Genomic DNA, 21806 nt, shown 5'->3' with positions numbered 1-21806 from the left:
CAAAGCCAGGTCACTACACAAAGGTGAACTTACCAATTGAATGCAATGTGGGCTTACAGGAAGGAAAAATTGCAATTAACATGTTAGAACACAGGTGTGAGAAGGTGGGCAATCAAATACAAATCTCAGATTTAAGAACTGTTGACTGACGCAGACCAATCATTTTCTTCTCTTCTCCTAAACCTTTTGGAGATTTCAGGCTATCAAGTTACAGTTGTGGAGGCTTAGTGATATAGAGAATCCTCTAAAGATGACAATTCATATTTATAAATAAAAATGACTTCTACTTTCAATTATGTTCCATGAAATACACAGTGAAATCCCCTTTGATGGCAACAGTAAGTTTACACAGGTCACATGGTGATTACAACCCCTCTGAAATCAGTAACTTTTCCTTAGCTTTCATATTAAGGCTATTCATTATATTCAGCCAACTACCAAAGGAAAAACATACTTGACTAAGATCAATATTATTTCTTTTCTTTCCTCACCTTCTTCTTTCCCTAACCTTATATAGTGCTCTTCCTCAACGGATCTCAAAGTGCTCTCAAAAAAAGTACGAAGAAACGAAAAAATGCAATTCAAGTGCTAGATGTTTTTGTTCAGCAGGGGAAAGCAAGCCAGTGAAAGGTCTGAAAGCAATACAGGTAAGAAAGCTTGCAATATCTTTATCTGAATGAATGACAGAATTTTCATAATTCTCAACCAGTTAAAACTCCTAAGAAAGTCTCAAATGTCTTTACCTTAAATGACTCCCAAAAGGATGAGAAAGGGAAAACAATGAAAAAGAGAAACACTAAGATTTTAACATTGTGTCTTAAAAACGAAACAAAAACAAAACCCAAAATCCCTACAAATACCACATTTTTTTCCCTTGTAACCTCCTAGTTTTCCCCAAAGGGAAAATGACTGGGAACACTCAGAGCACAGACAAGAGATGTTTGTTGCACACCTCTGCTATGGCAAAGAACAGAATATTAGCATTATGATGACCCCCAGAGGTCCCTTCCAACCCTGACCATTCTGCGATTATGTATCCCACTGGTAAAGAGGCAAATTCTGGGTTCTCTCCCAGCCCCTCCCTCCTCTTGCCCTCCCCCTTTTTTTTTTTCCAAGACAACCTGTTTGGAAAAAAAGTATAAATTCCAGTCTATACTGTCTCTAACTGCAAAATGCAACAGATTCAGGAAGTACAGCCTGTCCTGGTTTCAGCTGGGACAGAGTTAATTTTCTTCTTAGTAGCCGGGCAGCACTGTGCTTTGAATTTGGTGTGAGAACAATGCCAGTAGCACGGTGATGGTTTTGGTTGTTGCTGGGTATACTCAGCCAAGGACACTTCAGCTTCTTGGGCCCTGCCAGCAAGAAAGCTATTGGGGCATAGGAAATTGGGAGGGGACACTGCCAGGACAGCTGACTCCAACTCACCAAAGGGACATTCCATACCATGGGACGTCATGCTCAGTATATAAGCTGGGGGAAGAAGGAGGAAGTGGGGGCCATCCAGTGTTACTGTTACGCATGATGGAGCCCAGCTTTCCTGGGGATGGCTGAACGCCTGCCTGCCCATGGGAAGCAGAGAACAAATTCCTTGTTGTGCTTTACTTGCATGTGTGGCTTTTGCTTTACTAATTGAATCGCTCTTATCTCAACCCTCAAGTTTTATATTCCTTTCCGATTCTCCTTCACGTCCCTCTGGGTGAGCAGGGAGTGAGCAAGTGGCTGTGTAGTACTTAGTTACCAGCCAGGGTTAAACCACAACACAGCCAAAATACACTCCTAACATTTGGTTACTGCTTTAGAGAGGCATAATCTTTAACTGGTTTTTTTTCACCAGTGCCATACGGTTTCTCTTCCAGACCAATAAATTGTTTACCACACAGCTAATCACAGAGTATATTACATAAACACAACCACAGGCCTTTTCTGCAACACAAAACGTTAAAGGAAAACTGGCAAAGCAAACCATACAGCAGTGCCTCACAACCTTCCAGCTGAACATCTAAATAAACCCATCTAGCGGCTAGAAAAGCCCAAGAATTCGTTACAATATTACAACTACACAAATTGCTTGTAGAAACTGTGCAACTAGACATAAGGATTGATTTACCAGGAAAAGCAATCAGGCAAAGCTTCCTCAGGCTTTTACCATTTAAAAAGTCCATTTACTAAAGGTCTACTGTCTATGTTACAATTCAAGCATACAAGTCACAAAGGAAGACAAGCAAGAAGGTCCAATATCAGCTGGACTCACAGACGTGCCCCACAGCACTTCCCTGAAGAGATTCCCTAGTGACTGTAGTTCCTTCGTGCAGCCTTTGTCTCAAGGGGAACATTAATTTGTGCCTCTCCACTCTGTTCAGCCATCCCTTTCCGTGAGACAAAGGAATTTAATGCCTTTGAAACCTCTATTGTTGCTGACAAACTCAGCTGAGACTGGTCAAGTGTAACAGCTGTTACTGAGAACAGAACTGGCAGAGCAACACAACTTCAAGAATCTGGTGTTTTCTGTACCTTCCTTCAAAAAGAAAGGATAAAAAAACCCCAAGGAATCACAGCAAGTTACAAACACACTATGACAAAGTCATTTTGACAGGTGAACTACAGATGAAGTAACAGTTAAGAAACTGAAGGAAGAGACAAAGAGAAGGATGAGAAACTGAAGCTGGGTCACGACATTAAATAATACAGATTTTAAAGTTTTCTTTAATTAATTTAAATTGCTTTTCTAGATTTGAGGTTTTTATTTACTGTCTCCCTTGATTTAAGAATAAACTGACATTTTCTGTTTTCAAACACATACCAACTTCCTGTAGTTAAAAAATAAGAGCAGCTCTGTCATACAACAGTAACTGTACCTACCACCCATTAAGTTACATGATGACTATTCTGACTTTTATTTAAAACACACTTCAGTTATGTCTCATTGCAATCACAAAAGCGTTGACCTCTTCCTTAGCTCAGGAAGAACAGAGTATGATATGAAACCCTCAAAGGTTTCATACTTTGTATGAAGGCATACTCAAAAACTGGACAAGAATTTCTCCATCTAGAGTAGCCAAGCAAAGCTGTTTCCAAAGAGAGCTGCACAAGAAAGTAAGCAAGAGCAGCCAAGACTGGGGCATAACAGCATCGCAACACTCTTCATTTTCATCACCTCATACCAAAGTTCAGCCTGAGGCTAAATTTTACTTCGGATTCACTACAGACAGGATTTTTCCTTGCCTCTTTCTTTAAGATGAATTAAAAGGTGAAAGATTGTGTGGATGTTATTTGAAACTGTAGGCATAAGCTGCACTGTTCCTCTAAGCGGGTGCAACCTTTTGTAAAAGATAAAAATCACTGCCCACATGTACCCAGGGCTGAGCTGACCCATGTCAGGTAAGACCTTAAATGAAGTATAGCTCCTTCTCTCTCTCTCTCTCTGGGCTTACATGAAAGCCTTCAAATCATCCAGCAATAGCTATTTTTTCTGGCTTAGACCAATCACAGAATAAAATACTTTTCAAGCCAGACAAAGACTAATTCTTCACCAACAAGTGCTTTTTAACACTGCATCACGAACATTTTGGAGAGGGATGTCCACTTTCAGTTCCTGTTTACTTCCAAGCGCTAGGTAGGGCCAACAAAATTAATTGCACTTCAGTGCTGATAAACTAAAACACCAGCACTGATATAACAATGTTTTTCTTACTACTTGCCATCCAAAAAGCCATGGGAGAAAAGAGTATTTTTTAGTACTTAATCGTTAAGCATAAATAGTCTACTTCCACACCGATACACTGCTGTAATAGAGAATGTACTTTGTATACCACCTGAAATATTTATAGAAGATTAATGAAAGAAAGAAAAATTAATAACTAGACTACTGGCACAGTGTAGCAGACTCAAAAGTCAAGTGGCAGTAAAAAGATCATTTACAAAAATACACTTTTAAGTTTGTAATTATGGCACATTTCTAATTTACAAAGGAAGACCACTACTACCCTGGGATAACTGAGCTCATTTAAGCAGTTTTCCACAATATTCTAAAACTATTTCAACTAGCAGCCTTTACTTAACATGTGCTATAAGACACAAACTCCAATCATACCAAGAAAATATATTCACTTGGTGGCTACAGAAATACTAGTAGCAACATCAGACTAGAACTTAACAGCAAGAATAATTCCGAAATGACTGCTGGACTTGGAACTACAACTAAACACTGATGTAAGTATGATGAAGCACTGGCAATTATATAAAGCTGTGTCAACAAGAAAATAACAAGTTAAATTAAAAAATTACAGTTAGCTTTATCAATGAAATCTTGCACTGTCAACACATCAAATAATTCATGCTAACAATTTTTCAACCCATAATAACAATTACTTTAAAAAATACATTAAAATAGTAGTAATGTTTCATATTATAGCTGTGGGAGATCAGTAACAAAACCCAACAATACAAGAACTTCAATTCAATACAGAGAGTAATTAATGACCAAACTTTTATAGATCATATACTTATACTTACATATTCAGGTTTCAATTTCTTGTCCCCTCCTCTTACAGCTACTTTTTCAAGCTTGTCTATACTCTGCAGGATCAGCTCCTCATCTTTAAGTCTAAGTTCCTCGTGTATTATTTCAATGTCACGAACAGGATCTACACTTCCTTCAACGTGAGTGATATCGTCGTCTTCAAATGCTCCTAAAACAGAAGAACATTTACATTACACATCAAGATAAAAGGACAAGAAATATATATTTACAAATACCATTAAGCATCACAAGAGTTTGAAATGAAAAAGTAAAGTCTGTCATACTACCCATTTACCAGTGTCAGCTGCAATATTTTATATCATACTGGTTTAGTCTGTTAATTTACCTATCAGTTCCAAATTCTAAAGCTTTACACAGATAAGTACAGAGCACAGCACCTTGCCATTTCAGGAGCACACTTCACACATCATTAAGAGTTTCTTCTAAATAGGAACAGGCTAGAGCACTTCCCTGAATATAGGTACCACTGTATCTAATCTAGCAGAAGCAAACATAGCTAAATTGAACTTCGCAGAATATTTTAATACATACAGTAATGACTAGAAGACTAATGGAAAGAAAACCTTACAAATCACCCTGGCAGCCCTCACTGGCTGACCAATTTTATGCATTAAGAAAAGAACAAGTACTAGACAAAGAATTGTGAAGTTCTGAACGACTCTTAGTGTTTCCAAGGGAAACAGGGCTTAGAAAAAAAGGCCTGAAATCATCTGGCAGACCTCGTCCCTGTTTCAATCTACTTTATCACTGTGGTTCTGACGGTGATTAGATAATGAACCACTCAGACACACAATTTACACAGCAGCTAATTTCATCGGCCTGATTTGAGGGTATGGTTTTTAGGGGGCCATCAAAGAAGCAGATGAAGGTGCATTTGTCATATATGAGTGACAACCATTCACACTATCTGAACAAAATGGTGCTGGCCCTTATTAGAAACACATGCTATTATCACATATTTAAAGTGCAGTTGAAGCCATAATTTCAAATTGCCAACTGGAAACATAAGGGTAAAACAACCAGATATTACTGAAGCATGTGTGCTGACTTCATGCCCTTCTGAAGACAATCTGGCAACATAATTCAGCTAGGATTTAAATTATCAGATAAGCAGCATCAGGGAAAGAAAAAAAAAAAAAACCCACAAAAAAGCCACCAAAAAAACCCCATCCACACACCCTCCCCAAATCAATAAATATTTTAAAAATTAAAATATTAACAATTAAAAAGTTTATTACTTATTCCTGGATCAATTTTTAGAGTATTTGCATGCTTACCCTGTAACATTAAAGATTTGCCTGAGAAATCAAGCATGAAAATAATTTTATTTTAGTATCATCAAAATAAAAATCAACTGATTTTTTACACAGAAGAAGAAAAAACCCAAGGTATTTCTTGTACTAAATATAAAATAGGAAACAAGGTAAACTACAAACAGTTCCTTAACAGACATACAGAATATCGGGAGTTTTTTGTTGTCATGAACGTCTTAAACTTCATCTTTTCTTTTAACTTACTGAAAACTGTGATTTTAGCAATAAAGATTTTGCATCAAAACACACGGTACACAGGTTTAAAATGTTGTTGACAGTTAAGTGTCAAAATAATTTTCATAAAAACCTATTTAATCTTTAAATTTTCTTCAAGTCTTTGAAACAGTGGTTACCAAACATTCCCCCCTCTCCCATCAGCTGTCTCTCTCCAAAGATCACCCATGAGCTCCCTTGGTACAAGGAAAATCACCCCAGCAACAGCCCCAACTCTGACGCCGGCTGTGCCGGGAGAATGGGCAGCTCTGTCAAATGGAAACTGACTACACTAAGCCACACCAATGCCAGGAAATTAAGGAAGAGATACCATAGCCTTTGCCTTCCATAAATCCGTGTCTGTGCACCTAAGCCAATCGGACATGGGCTGTTCAGACGAACAAATACTAGAAATAATGTAACAGTTCTGTTCTGATTCACATGGAAAATACTAAATTAAAAGGAGGAAAACAAAGTAGGAAGATGTCACCAGACAGACCAAATAAGTCTATCCACCCAGCATTCCCAATACATGATCAGTATTTATGCAACCAAAAAAGTTTATCTTTCCTTCTTGTCTGAAGAAAAAAAATGTCCATTACCATCCAAATAATACATCTGAAGTTGGTTTACATCTGCCTCCTGCATTTGGCGTCCATGAATTAAAAAACAACAAAACCCACACACACACTGTTCAAGACATGGAGAAGTCATGGAGAAAAGCTCCATGGCTACAAATATCTCACATTTACAATATACAAATAAAAAGTTGTAAGACCTTGTTTTGGTCTTTGGTAAGAATGAAGTTTTTCTGAAAAAGCAAGTGTAAGGTGAATTAATCAGTAATAACTAAACACAGCTCATATATATTTTGCCATTTGCTTGAACAACAGTAATACTTCTCCAGCAATTATCTTCACTTCTTCACATCTTCCCAATCCTTTTCACAAAAAAAAAAAAAAGTTCTTTATTCATCCAAAAATCAATTAACTCAGTGTAATTTTCCACCCCTATAAAACCGAACCTCTGTTCTCTTCTCAGTCCACTAAACACTTCAACCCACAGACATGACACTTCAACATTCTGCCAGAGTCATCTTCAAGCCTCCTCCTCCCACCAGCTACCCTCATGCTGGCGTCAGCAGCCATCCTGCAGCTCATTTAGGTGACACTGAGGACGAGAGACCCATGTCTGGTAACAGCTGATGGTCAACTGGCCTGGTCAAGTAAGGAGTCCCTCTATTGAGCTGAAGACTCCTCATTTGAGGCAACCCCCTTCTCACTGGATTGCTTGACTCTTCCCATGGAAGAAATGAGCACTAGTTGTGTATTCCATTAAAACATTTGATTTTGAGCTTAAATTTTCAGTTCTACATTTAGAGGAAAAGTACGTTTTCCTAACTTGGAAAGGAGAAAACCTATCAACGGGTGTGCTGACATAGGTCATACAGTTCCCTCCTAAATAGACAGGAACTCCATTAAATCATGGCAAATTTTTTTTTCCCCCTTATCAGGCACACTTAGAGGAGATAAATTTAATTCTCTTCCCATTGAGACAGCCACAGTTCATAAGGAAGCAGTAGGTATAAGATTTTGTATATGCAAAAGGCCAAACTGGCATTAATGTCTAGATTTTGGCATAAACTGAGAGACTCTTCTTGACAAGTAACAGGCATTCAGCTTTATTTGTGAATCTCTTGCTCAGGGTTTGTCAATGCCAACTTCAGACATCAACCTAAACCAGATCAGCCTCTGACTGACAGCCTAGCCAGCAGTGAGACAAGGGGATACTCACAGAAGAAGAAAAGGAAAAGGGAGAGAGACTCCTTCTACGAGGAAAGAGCCTTAGTTATAACTTCATCTCAGTATCTGTGTGGGATGTATCTTGGGCAATCTGCTACACCAGCCTCAAGCCTACTTTGTAATGATGCTCTAGCACAAAATGCATTGTAGGGAATTCAGTTCTGGTCTGCAGAGCTGAACGCAGACTTAGCAAGCAAGAACTCTGTGCAAGAGATGAAATCTCTTGGAAAAAGTACAACTGTGAGAAATTAACAAAGTTAAACTATCAGAATAACATTTTGCCCAGTCCCTGGTTTAAACACCAGCTTACATAAAAATGTCAAGGAGTAATAAAAAAATAGAGTTGTAAAACTGATTCAAGAAATAGGACATACTAGCAATTGCATATATTATTTGCAGCTTACAAAGATTAAAACAATAACTATAATACTAATCTACAACTCTTACCTGATACAGATCGTTAACAGTATATTGCTATTTATTAATATGTCTCTCTGCCTTTGCTTTACTAGCAAGAGAAATTCCTGTCAAGCAAGGCCTTTAATTCTCTTTTCTTAGGAAGATATAACTCCTTCTGTCCAGCATACACAGCAACAAAATAGAAAGCTTAAAGGCTCTATCTTAAAATACAATGAATAGGTGACTAAGAATGATATCACTGTCCAAGTAAAGACAGTGTAACACCTGTATGACGAACAAGATGGACAAGGTGGACACAGGCCATGAACCCTGAATAAGCAGTAGTGTAAGTAGTTGGTATCGAGCACTATGTAGAAACACAGGCTGCTGAAAATAAGGAACACTCACCAAAATATGCTGAATTTGAAGCAGCAGCATAAGACTTCAAGAAACTCCCCAAAGAAGCTGCTTCTTGTCAATAAACTAAGCTAAGCATACAGCAATACAGGAAAGTCAACTGGGAACCCCTAATCGGTAATTTCATTGTTTTTTAAAAAATTAATAATTCTCTGGTGTCTCACACATCCCACCAGTGGTAAAGTATATTTTTATCAGAAGTTAGTCAAAAGAAAGTTGGATTGAATCCATTCAACAACGTAAGTTTATATTTTAAGCATTCTAGCTATAAGCCTTTTTTCAAATAATCTCACAGAAAATGCCAATGCATTTGCACTCTAGCTTGAATGATACACCACTGCCACTCTCTTTAGTGTAAAAGAACAAAGAACTACAGAGTTAGAAATATCAAGCTTGCTGTAAGTAGCAAATCTGCTGTGGTAAATTCCCATAATGTTTCAGTGGCATGCAGGTACTGTTATTAAAACGACAGGAAAATAGTAAAGTCTAACACAGCATCAGAATTCATTTTTCCATCTAACAGCACCTAAAGTAATGACTTAATCTGAAGGTACTAGAAATGAGGAGTTTCAAAATGATCACTGTCACATCCAGCTCCTCCTTCTGCTGCCAGCAGGGCCAAACCTAAAGGATTCCTCAGTTTCTGGGAAGAACTTGTCTTCAGCTGAGCACTTTATCTGGGCTGATTGGGTCCAAGTGTGGTGAGCCCAAAAATATTTTAGAAGTAGCATTAAAGTAGTAACATGATGATAGATGGTTCCACACTTTGCTTTCAAGTGATACTAGATAAAAAAGATCCAGAAAGCTGAATGACTTGGCTGGGAAGATGTGAAACCTGACTGTTTTTTCCCCAGAGGAAAAGCAGGGACCAACTGTCCATCTGTCAGGTCTTAATGGCAATCGGGACACATGGACTGCATCTTTTCTTCACAAGCAAAAGTAATAGCAGCTAAATATGTATACAGCACAGCAGTAACAAATGCCACGTTTTAAATGGTATCATCTAATGGCATGCACATTTCTTGCCATTTCTTTCAAGAATCAGCTTCAAAATTCTCTGACAAAATTTACCTCTCAGCCTCCAGAGATTTTTGCATTGCTTATGTTATACCTGTCAAGATCTGATGACTGTATGTTATGTATTCATCTGAACAGAACCACTACACTTAGTTACAGGCTATCATCAACCAATTCATTCTCTTGCTAAAATCAAGTCATCCAATTACTCCTTGACTAATCAAGGCTGTTTTGGCTTTTTCTTTTTTCAAAAGGTACTCAACAGCATAAACAGTTCACTTACAAGAAATGGAAAGGGGCTAATCAGCAGAATTATTGTTTTGCTGCCACAATTTGCAGTATTTAAATGTAGTTGCTGATTGGGCTGAAAGTTTTATGATATAGCATATAAAACTAGTTTGACACAAAACCGAAGCTGCCTATAGCCTAAACTTTATTGTTTCTCGCTGGTCCAAGCTCCCACCAAGATGATAAAAACCGAATCAAAATACTACTACTAGATTTATTTTATTCTGCTCATAATTGCAATTATGGAAATTAATTAGCACCTTCAATATTAATTTATATTTGATATATCAGTCACTTCATTTCTTTAATAATCTTTATCCTTAAAGCAAAACGGAACAAAATACTTGGCTAACATTAAGCTCCACATAACAGCATTCCAGCATCTTGTATTCATTTACAAAAGCTAAGCAACTGCATTGGTATATGTTATGCTGTAATTAAGAGGGATATTTAAAATTTGATCAGAATCTGAACCGCAACACAAGCTGAAACTCCCATTGGTATTTAGGGTAATGACCAGCCTTTTTTTGTCAATAAGCTATAAGAGAATGTTTAATAACACCACCAAAAACCAGACCTAGAGAATAATTGATGCTTGCACTTCCTCTCCAGCATACATTCAATGACTATTATCAAAAAGAGCTGCTCGTCACAGATTGATATGGCACATCGCAATACACATACGTACCCTGTTATAAGCCCTGATATAAATGAGCAATAATATCTATCTGTCCATTTACTGGGGTGGGAATGGGGGGGGAGAACAAAAAGAAATAAAATAGGGTAACTTGGGTAGGGGGGCTAGAAGCAGGGTATTTTTCTGAACTATCAAATGAAACAAGACCACAAGTGTCAAAAAACATTAAATCGTAAATAATATCTGTACTTAGACTGGCTTGACATGCTATCATCAGTATTATAAAGGTTTAAATGGTAAAAGATACCGCAATTTCTGACTGAAGTACAAGTACATTTAGCATTATATAGAATGTATTAAACTTTGATGATGGCACATTTTACTATGCATACTCATGATTAGAAGGGCAAAAATACTGTCAGAGTCAACATTTTACAGCTTCTTGAATGTAGCACGTGTTAACAAAGAACCAACAAATAAAGTAGGTTTAGCATGTTTTCCCTTGCAAGCTAATTTCAAGTGAAATTAATCACCTGTAACACAAACCTAATATTCTTTAAGCAGAGTAATTTTCAGTTGAAGAAGATGCACCTGCCTACATCTTCAACATAAGCAAAATCAAGTACAAAAAACATTAAATAAAATGCTGTAGTAAACCTTGACTTCAGAAGAAAGAATTTTTTCAGACATCTTTTGTGGCTTTGTTTTGTGCTACAGCCCTTTAAGTTTTGTCTTCATAAAGCCCTAACTAGTTGTAATCACTTGCAGTCTAATTGTGGACATTTATCTGCTTTTCTTATGCATAGAACATAGCTATTAAAGCTGAATGGTGATGGTGTGAAGTATAGGTTAAATTGGGTGAAATTAAAGCAAATTACTCTGGGATGTGGAACTCTGAAAATAGAAACCGCCAATGATTTGCAACCCTCTTGATGATCAGCTTCACAGAACCCTAAATGACAAGAAAACTTACATATTTTAAAGTTAACTAGATTTTTTTCTCAATAATATGTACAAATTTATTTAGAATGCAAGCAGTCACTGTGGCAATAATTATTTTTGTACCTGCATCGTAGAAATATAAGAAAAGGTTTTAATTCCCATTAAACACACTTGTTTTTATTCTCAAGTTTTGCTGATTTTTAGCAACAGAAAAACAGTTCAGAATATTAGTTGCAGCATTAATTACCTTGAACACAACGTTACAGTTTATGCGTACCATATGGCTGTACAGACGCAGGACGGTAATAGCAGCTGCTTCGGGCTCTCTTGACTGGTGCAGTATTAGGACTCACATTCATTACTTACCTATATAAAAGATAAGCAGCTACATTTACCCACTGAGCCCTAATACTGCACCAGTCAAGAGAGCACAAATCAAGCACCCCTCCCCAAAAGTCTGAACCAGCAGCTGAATGGCAGTCCTTTCAGTATCAAATCTATTGGGAGTATTTGACAAAAAAGGGCAAGTCTATTTCTGCACCAGCACACACAATGAGAGCATGGAGCAGCAATACAGGATTCTAAATGACTGTAGCATCAACTTCTTGAGCATACAAAGAATTTATATTTGCATAAAAGTACTCGTCAAGCAAGTACCGCACAAGGTCAGAGATGAGAATTATAACCTCCCCACGAAACACAGAGGCAAAGCAATTCACTTTAAGACAGTAAGTCAGCAGAAGAAACCGCGATTCTCTTCCTGGTGGAAGCAGGTTTAACAGAGAAAAGTTGTTACCAAGACAGTCACTCCAATGAGCTCATCTGTAAAATCCTGTTCCAGAGCCCTTACCCTTGAGTCTGTCTGGCAAATATTAGTGATTTCTTTCAGATGTAAAATGTGTTTACTTGCTATTGCTCTTTCATCCTAGCACCACTGGGATGTAGTCAACACTCTGCAGGCAAAACCTTCTACCTGCTGAGATTTGCTATCAAGTTGGTCACACTGGGTAAAGGACATTATTTGACAGCTGAAAGAATAAATCTTTGAGCCCTTCATGCCTCCATTTGCAGAGGGTTCACTCTGACTGCCCTTGATCATACATTTGAAATACTATCACAGCCCTGCCCACCAAATAGTGCTTGGGACAAACTCCTTGGTTACTCTTCTCGCAACACACCACCCAGGATCACAGCACATGGTAATTTGCACGGACTCGCTATTAGAAGACACTAGGAAGGGCAGCACTTTATGTAGTACTTTTTGAGATGGCTGACATACCACAGAAATTGTTTAAAATACAAATTCCCTAAGAAAAACTAGCCTCTCTGTTCAGAATTTTCCTAAATACAGCTGTGGTAATTGGAAGAAGGGGCATGTGGAACCTAGCCAGAACCACTGCAAAACATCCAAAAGCCAAAAACACTGAAGAATGCGAACATTTGCCCTCATCAACCTGAGCTCAGCCACACTCTGCTTTATGTCACTTTCTGTTCTAATGACTGAAAACCTTCCCTTGTGAGTTTCAGTCGTGAAAAGTGAAGCAAACAGGAACAAGGGAAAGTCTCCACAGTATCATCCTCCCTGGTGAGCAGCCCCAAGGCAGCACTGCCTGCATAAAGGATATGCACTCAGGAAGGTCTCGCCACAAAGATCAGCAGATAACTTCTAACAGGCACGTACCACATACCCAGACTGTTCACCAAAGACAATGTTCCTACTCAAACTCAGACTGGAACGCATGCATTTGCAATCTGATGGCATCTACACTGTACAGAAACATGGTTCCTAAGCAGAATTCATTTGGGAAGTAGAAATATACCTATATGTACAACTGTGTATTCATATTACTTCCAACATCACCATGATGCATTTCACCCTTTCTTTCTGAATGTCAGTCATCAAGGTCTTGTCTTCAGGAATACTCAGTGCCAAGCTCTATGGTGTCAGTCTTAACTGAACTCTCCAAAATTCACCATAACAAAATGTAATAACTAACAATAACTGTGTTTTTAAGACAATACATTTACACAGATCACTAATAGCAACTAGCAGCCATCAGCAGAAACCCAAAGGGCAATTCTACCTGGCCTTGACTGATCAGATATACAGGAAACATTTTAATTATTCACAAACCATTTATCTGGGTCACAGACTGACTACACCAAAGATGCAGAAATACAAAAAAACTCCAACATTTGAACCCTGAAGTTTTTGTCACATCTGGCTTAGCACTGCATAGCAGTTACCACAAATGTACTCCTACCGAACCACTTTGGATACCTAATGCTGCAACAAAGTTCAAGCCATTAAACTTCCTGAGCCCAACTTGGCTCCTGTGCAGAGCCAGCTCAACTCTCTGTTCTGCATTCTTCAACACTTTGGAGGGTTACTAGTCTTTGTAAAATAATGTACAAAGAATGAACAGTTCAGTTCAGCATAGAATGCAAAACCACAGCCCTCCTAGAACCCACAGTGAAGGGTGTAAAATTGTTTCAGTAAGGCAACTTCTCTTCAAAAACATTTAAAGCAATGTCTTAAGCTATATAAATACCTAGACAAAACTCAGTAATAACAAGTTTTCAGCTACAAGAAATCAGTAGGTATCTAAGCAGCTCCCAAATATTCTGAAACTCAAAATTACATTGTTGTTCCAATAAAACAAGAGTGCTACAAGACTGTCAAACTTCTTGCAGTGCCTGACAAAAGTGTTATAAAAAAGGATCATAGAACTTTGCGGGGGGGGGGGGGGGGGGGGGAGTTATGTTTACAGATCAGTCACTGCTTACAAAAAGAGTAACCAAGTTTTTAGAAGAAGGTTATGTATAAGGACTTGTAAACTCGGCTCATCACATGTTAAGAACTTTATTCTCCATACCTGAATGTTTCTCCTTTGAGGACCTCTTTTACTGCACAATGGAGGTGAGGAGGAGTAAACATACTTGTAATGTTACTCAAGTAATATACTTCAGGAAAGACCAGTCAACATGTAACAAAAATGAGAGTTGATAAAGACTTTAATAAGAAAAAATTGTTTGATCTGTGCCCTTATGTATGCATATGCTCTACATAAGTTTGTAATGAATTGCTCTGTTGCTAAGTGAATAAAATATCCTTGAAAACAAAGGCAAAAAGCCTCTCAGTAAATACACCTTATAAAAAATATGCCTCATATACAACCTTCCTTTTGGACATTCTGGCCCACATTCATGACATAATACATGAAGTTAATGCAAAAGTAGCAATACAGTTCATCCAGATACATCATTTGCAAATCAATTCAAGATTTTTAAGTGCTGCCTATTGGTTACTATTAATAGAAATCCTGTTAATAATAATAATTAGCTGGTTAAGACACAGTTTGCTCTTCATACATGATTTTTCACATGCAAAGATTACTTTTCACCAAATTAAAGGTGATGTCACAGTTCTTCAGACTTCACATAATGGTACAGGCTTGGAATCACAGGAAGTATCAAATGACCTTTTTAGAACAGCACCTTAAATACTGAAAACAAAAGGTAATACATAATTTGCATCTTATTTGAGATGCTAGACATGATTATAAAAGTTTGCAATATTTCCTGTGCAAACCTTAATGTATCAATTAATCAGATAAAACTCAATACTAACATTTCACTTTGCATATCAGTCCCTTCCTCTTCCTTATAAATCTCAGAACAGCATCACAGCATCCCAAAAGAAAACTAAGTATATTACTTGCTATAGATTGGCTGATCTTCACATGGGAAGTAAAGAACTCATTACTTCAGTAAAGTAATCCCTAACACTCAGGGATTTGCTTCCTTTCTACAAACGTTTTACTTCAATGGCAACTACATCATGGAACATGTCAGTTGTGTTCTGTAACTATCTGGCACCATCTAGTAGCCACTGCTGTCTTCTTTACTAAATCCCATTAACAGATTATGATGAGGGATTGTGACAAAGGTGATATACAAGATATGCAAGAAATAATAAAAAAAAACTTCTTTATCTGAATCTCATATGGTCAAGAAAATGTTTTATGTGGAATTAGGCACAAACTATAGACAGTAACTGCTTGCACGCTTAGCAAGTGCCTTCTGCCTTCCTTGAAAAAGTAAATAATCATATAAATTTTAATTAAATACTTGTATCTATGTTGAAGTTTCCAAGTAATTTAAGAATCTGCTGGCAAAATTTAGCAATAGTTGACAAAATACATTGCTTTATGCATGTATGCAAACATTTCCCATTTATTCCCTTTCCCCATCCTGAAAACATGCAAGTAAGTTAGAAACTAAGAAAGAAAACATCTGCTTTGATTAATTTGAATACTGAATATACAGAGTGGGGTTTTTCCATCACTGTCAAAGCAGTGTCTGGTAGGCCCTAAAACTGGGGAAGGGGGGCAGGGGCAGCAATATGAACATATTGAGGCTACTTCATTAAGTTCCCGAGGTGTGACTAGGTAGAAATCTTCATTTCCAAAAGTATTGTTCCTTTAGCCTGTGAGCAAATACAAATACACAGCCCCGCCATCCTGTTCCTTGCAAAATAAATATATAAATGTGATACTTTTGCAACATCTAACCACAGCTTTTTAAGCTGAAACAGTTCTTCTCCTTTTACTTTAGATGTCAAATCCATCACAGAAAAGAATCTTGTTTTTAAAAGACTTCCTCAATGAAGCAGTTCATTTCTCTGCCATTTAGCTCACTGTATTTTTACAAGCGCCAGGCTGAGCAAACTATGATTGAGAGAAGCCATCTTATGCACATTGCTGTTGTCCCACATCATTCAGAACAAACCTTTTTAGATCGTTAACTACCACAGGAGTGCTGATTACACAGGCACCAGCAATTTCCTAACCAATGACCACCTGAACAATGATGTGTTCAGCTTCTCAGACCCTGAAGCCTTTCAGAGGTGAATCATTTCACAGTTTGGAACTAGATCTCCATAGCAACTTCCCTTTGAGGGTTTTAGAATCACCATCCCGTAATTCTATGATCATCAAGCTCAACCATTCCCAATGGTTCTTTTCACAGCAGATGGAAAAGGAAGCCTTGAAATTTTACAGTCTATTTCAAGCAATTCATCTGGCAGCCTATTAGAATTCAAAATATTTCAACCTTCAATCACAAAGCATGTTATCTGAAGCTGTGGTGATCTCAAGTCAAGACAAGCAGACGTTTTAGTCTAATCATCCATGATGAGAAGAGACTGACAAAAACTCTTAATTCAACCACCATCAAAATGCTTATTTTAACTGCATGAAAGTCTTTCAACAGGCAATGAAAACACACCATGTACCATTTTATCACAACCTTCCATTCAAGGGAAATATGAATTCTGAATATTGGCATGGATCTTTGCACTCCCCGACTGCTTTTGAACAAATATCTGCTTCCTAAAAGTCAGTATAAATCCAATTCTACCACATTATTTTCAACAGCTGTCAAGAAAAATTATGTAAGCAAACTGCAATTAAACTTCTTGCGACTCAGTACAATAATGCTGTAAATGAGTTACTTATTGATGGATCCAGTTTGTTATAGGCATCTTCTAAGAAATCCAAATCAGTAATGTCTGAGAAAATAAACACTAATTAAACTATAAAAACATATCATTGGTTAAAATCTTGAAGCAAAACTCAGTTTCATGACAATCATAATCAGAGGGGGCTTAAACGTTTTTTTTCCCCTCTGTTGCCAATTCCCAACTCAACCTCCTCTGTTTAAAGAAACATTTTTCTTCTCTTAAATGTTTCAGTCAATCACTGAAATAATCCCATCAGGGGCACAAAAAGCTTTAAATTTGAAAATCTTTTCACCTAAAGCACAGGTTGATTCATTAATATTTATCAACCTTAAATACAAGTTAAATTCAAATGTTTTTAAATTCTCAGTTATACACTGCCTACGCCTACGATACTAATAACTAATAGTGGTTCACCAAATTCCCACCCCTCAAAAAAAAACCCAAAAAACAAAAAACCTCTTCCCCACCCCAAACAACTCTGTACAGTTAACTCTACAAATACTTTATTCTTGTTACTACATTTTCATCAAAGTACAAAGCATCAAAATGCAGTGATTAATCACAAACTACAAAAACACAAGTTACGTGGTGACTAAAGTATCCAGAAGACTTGTAGCTTTTGATATAAAATGCCACCAATTTTATTTAACAGAATCAGCAGCAAGTTCAGTAAAAAAAATAAATTACCATTTAGTGATACAACAGTAAGACTTTGCTACTTCAAACAACAAATGCTGTACAATGTATCAAGCTTAAAAGAAACAACAGAAGGACCCACCTGTATCAAAGACCAAGTATCTGCTAAGAATATGAAACAAGGGAAAATAACCAGTATGTTACATTTTATAATATTTGTAGAGGCAGGAACACTTAATTGTTTTATTTTCTTTGAATGAAAAAATGCATCTTCGGTGTCCCTAAGCAGTTATTTAACTGCAGGAGCAGCTACAATTGAGACCCTCTCTAAGCACTTAAAATGCCAGATTTTATTAGGCCACAGGAAAAAAACAGCCAGCCAACCCCCTCAGCTGACCTTATCTTTCTAGCTGTCAACAGTGTTGAGCCGTACTTTTACTCTACTTCAAAGAAAAACTCTTTAAAAAGAGAAACTTATTTTAAAAAATATATAAAATATCATGAGTATACTGATTTATTGACTGGTGGCTTATTAAGAGTTAATATTTTTGGCAAAGTCATTTTGAGAACATTTCTGCAAAAGAAATTACAATGGAAATCTTGGGGTACAGGATTTATCTTTATATATTTTGCACCATTTGCAAAGTTAGGTCATGATCAGAGCTATACAGCTGCCTTACATTGAATTTCTCAAGGTTTTGAGGGGAAGTATGCGAACATAACCACAAAACTTAACTAGAGATGAAGGTAGAATTTAAGACATAGTAAAGCAAATGAAAAAGTTATGCATCAACTGAAAATGTAAACTGTTTATTTCTATGTACAATCGACCGAAACAAATACGGACTTTATACTAGCAATCTGAGAAAGAAACACCATGGAAAAAACCTCTTGAGTATTTAAAGCACCATCTCCTGCAAAGACCAGAGATTAAAGCAATTATATACGAACAATATTAAAATTCTTAGTGGTTTCCAGTGTTAGATCAGTTACATCAATAGCCAATAGAAAAACTACTGCAAATATCTTCCTAAAGGAGACAAAGAAGTTGCAGGATACATTTTAAAACACTTAATTTTGCTCAAAATTTTTTTCAACTTTTTTATTAGAATATGGAAGGTCATGAAATTATTTGTTATCAGAAGTTTTAAGTCATCTGTAAAGCTTAGCTTTTTTTTGTCTGTTGACCAAATATAACCATTAAGTACAATCTTTTATTTAGCACTGTTCTGTCCGAAACTGAATATGAAAGTGCCCATAAGCACCAAGTTATTTAAACATCTTGCTAATTAAAAAATACAATTGTCACTGCAGCAATACTTACCTACATGTGCAGACAGCACTATATATATGTAATTTATCTACTAGTAATGTAGCTATTACTAAATGTAATTTAACAGGAACATTTTTTTAATAAATTCTTAAGTGATAGTAAATAAGTATCTTACATTGTACAATTAGACTGTCAGCAAAAGATGCCTGTTAGTAACACACACACAAATCAAAAGTTACACCTTTACAATCTGTTTTATGATTATGCAGAGTTATGATTCAAAGTATTTTCATGGTATTTTACCAGATATTACTCATAAATAATAATTTTAAAATCTAGGAGGTCATTCTTAAATTTGTCTTCACATACTAAGAATGAGACTGCGTTTTTAGCTTCTCCTTCTAATATACCCACCATTGCATCTGAAAAACCTCATCTTAAGCACAGTAGTTATATATTAGCTCACCATTTAACAATCTAAAATAACCTTAAGTTTATTTCATAACATATAATCAAGCAACATACAGTAATTAAAGCACACTGAAAACAGCAGTTACTAGCTAATTAACATTACAGAAACACTGTTCTTAATGATAGAAAAAGACAAAGATGTTATAAAGTACCATACCATGAGGAACAGTTTGTTATAAACCTTTTTGTTTAAAACATAAAGAACCTCAACTTCTGAATTTGAAATTACAGTACTTCATGAAATAAAAACCTCAATGCAAGTTATGCACACTAAGGTAAGCTGTTTAGGGACTACCCCTTCACCATGTAGTTCATGTAGGGCAAGCACCATTAATACAAATTGTTGCACCCCTCAGGATGGCTCAGCATTTGCAAACACACCCAAACTCTGTATTATCCTCATTCGTGCAGACTTAAAGAACTAATACAGTTTCACTATTTTCATGGCAGTAAGATGCCTTGTGGCATGACCACAAGCACCTGAACTGCAGCTATGGACAAGAAGCAAAGAATGACTTGAGTTGTGACAATGGCACCCTGGGCTGGAGTTAGGGGACAGCTGCCAAGACAGCCGCTGTGTTCTTTTAAATGCACTGGTTTGCAAGATCAGTTCAGCAAAGTACTTTGTTAGATAATCGCTTTATGTTTTGCAATTAAACTACCACTTTAAAACAGTGGCAATATTTTACCTTGACATGCTATTTTTAAACTCATCTTCTACTTACTACATCATATTTTGTATTTCACATTTGTCTGTATTAACAGTAACACCTAAAAATGCTTGCTAGGTAAAACTGTGTGTGCACACACAGTCCTAGCAAACAGTCTCTTTGGAGACCAACACTTTCATATGGAAGTATTCTGATATTTTTCCCCTACTATTTGTATCCCATCATTATTCACCAGCTTCTATATATGTTTATGTCTTATTACATTTTTCATTATCCAACATAATTTTTCAACATCAGGAATTATTTTGTGTCACACATCTTCCAAACACAGTTCATGTGAAGGTGAATTAGCTTTCCTCACAGTTTCTTGATTACTACATGGGCAAACCCAAGGATTACAGCTGCAAATTAGTTGTTCATTACTAATAAACAAGATCTGGCTTTTTGCAGTTTGGCACACAACCACAGTTAATTTTGTGCTCATATATAGCACAGGACAGTGCAGAAGTAAAAAACATGCAGCCAACACCACATGAATGGCAGACTGACCATCTCAGTGGTACTGCCTTAGTTTCCTAGTGACTTTAAACTGGCAATAATACGTATGCCTTTGCAGGGTTTTTTTAACTTCAAGATCCAGAAGAAGCGCTCACATAAAGGTATGCTCAAATTCTCAGAGTAAATATCCATACTTCTCTACACATTGAGTTGGTATGAACATTTGTGTCATGCAGCAAAAAAGTCAAGCAGGCCACCAGAAACTGCCTTCTTGCACAAGGAAACATGTATCTTAAAACATTCCCTCTCTGATTAAAAAAAAAAAAAAAAGTCTTTGAAATCCAAACATTTCAGAATGAAAAATAATCGAAACTAATGTTATCATATTTCACTTGACCACTACCATTTTAAATATCACTGCTACAACTTTTTTAATAAGTTGTGATATAAACTATCAAACTCACGAGTAGTCAGAAAGGACTCTGAAAAAAGACAAGGTCATTTGCTAATTCCAGCATGCAGTATCTTATGTTCAAGGTCTCATTTGACATCAGTCTTATCTTCCTGATAAAATAAGATTAAAATTAAAAAAAAATTAAAACTCATTCTTAGACAGAATGAAGATCCTCTCAATCTCAAAACACTCTGCTTTCAAGGAAACTCTCCAGAAAAAAAGGACCACATTGGACATCATGCTTCTGGCAATTTTTGACATCCCTGAAGAAAGTCCTTGTTCATCAGCACTTAAGTCTACTAAAAAAAAAAAAAAAAAAAAAAATCATCTTCATCCAATTACTGTAGAAAGGTTCCTTGCAATTTTTTCCCCAAAAGCTATCATGTAGCATTTGTCCTGGACCTTGTCTATTCTGAAGAGGCTATCAGTTTTACAAAAATATATGGAATTATATCAGGGTTTCTAAAACCAGTAGATTCTCGGTAGATGTTGAACCACAATACTTTTTCACATTATATGAGAGATAGACGACAAAAAAAAAAAAAAAACCAAAATTTCAAAAGACATGAAAAAGGTATATACAATATTTAAGCATTTACATAGACACCTCTAACACTACTGCTATAGATGGCTCTCCAGAACAGCAAGCCAAGCACCACCATCACTTCATGAAGTTTCACTTAATTGCACCCTGTTCGCCATTTGCCCACA

General features: G+C 36.7%; 1 protein-coding gene across 2 annotated transcripts in view; it reads right to left on the bottom strand.

Annotated features, from left to right (window-relative positions):
* Nucleotides 1-21806, bottom strand: part of OLA1 (Obg like ATPase 1) — a 103643-nt gene that overhangs the window by 49743 nt on the left and 32094 nt on the right. For both annotated transcript variants that reach the window (XM_055718314.1, XM_055718315.1), the window contains one exon: nt 4513-4688. In XM_055718314.1, coding sequence (XP_055574289.1) covers nt 4513-4688 — 176 coding nt within the window. The remainder of the gene's footprint in view (nt 1-4512; nt 4689-21806) is intronic.

This window comes from Falco cherrug, chromosome 8 (genome assembly GCF_023634085.1).
Source record: "Falco cherrug isolate bFalChe1 chromosome 8, bFalChe1.pri, whole genome shotgun sequence".
Taxonomy (NCBI): domain Eukaryota; kingdom Metazoa; phylum Chordata; class Aves; order Falconiformes; family Falconidae; genus Falco; species Falco cherrug.
The sequence above is the reverse complement of the archived record's forward strand: the minus strand, read 5'-3'. Positions and strand labels throughout refer to the sequence as shown.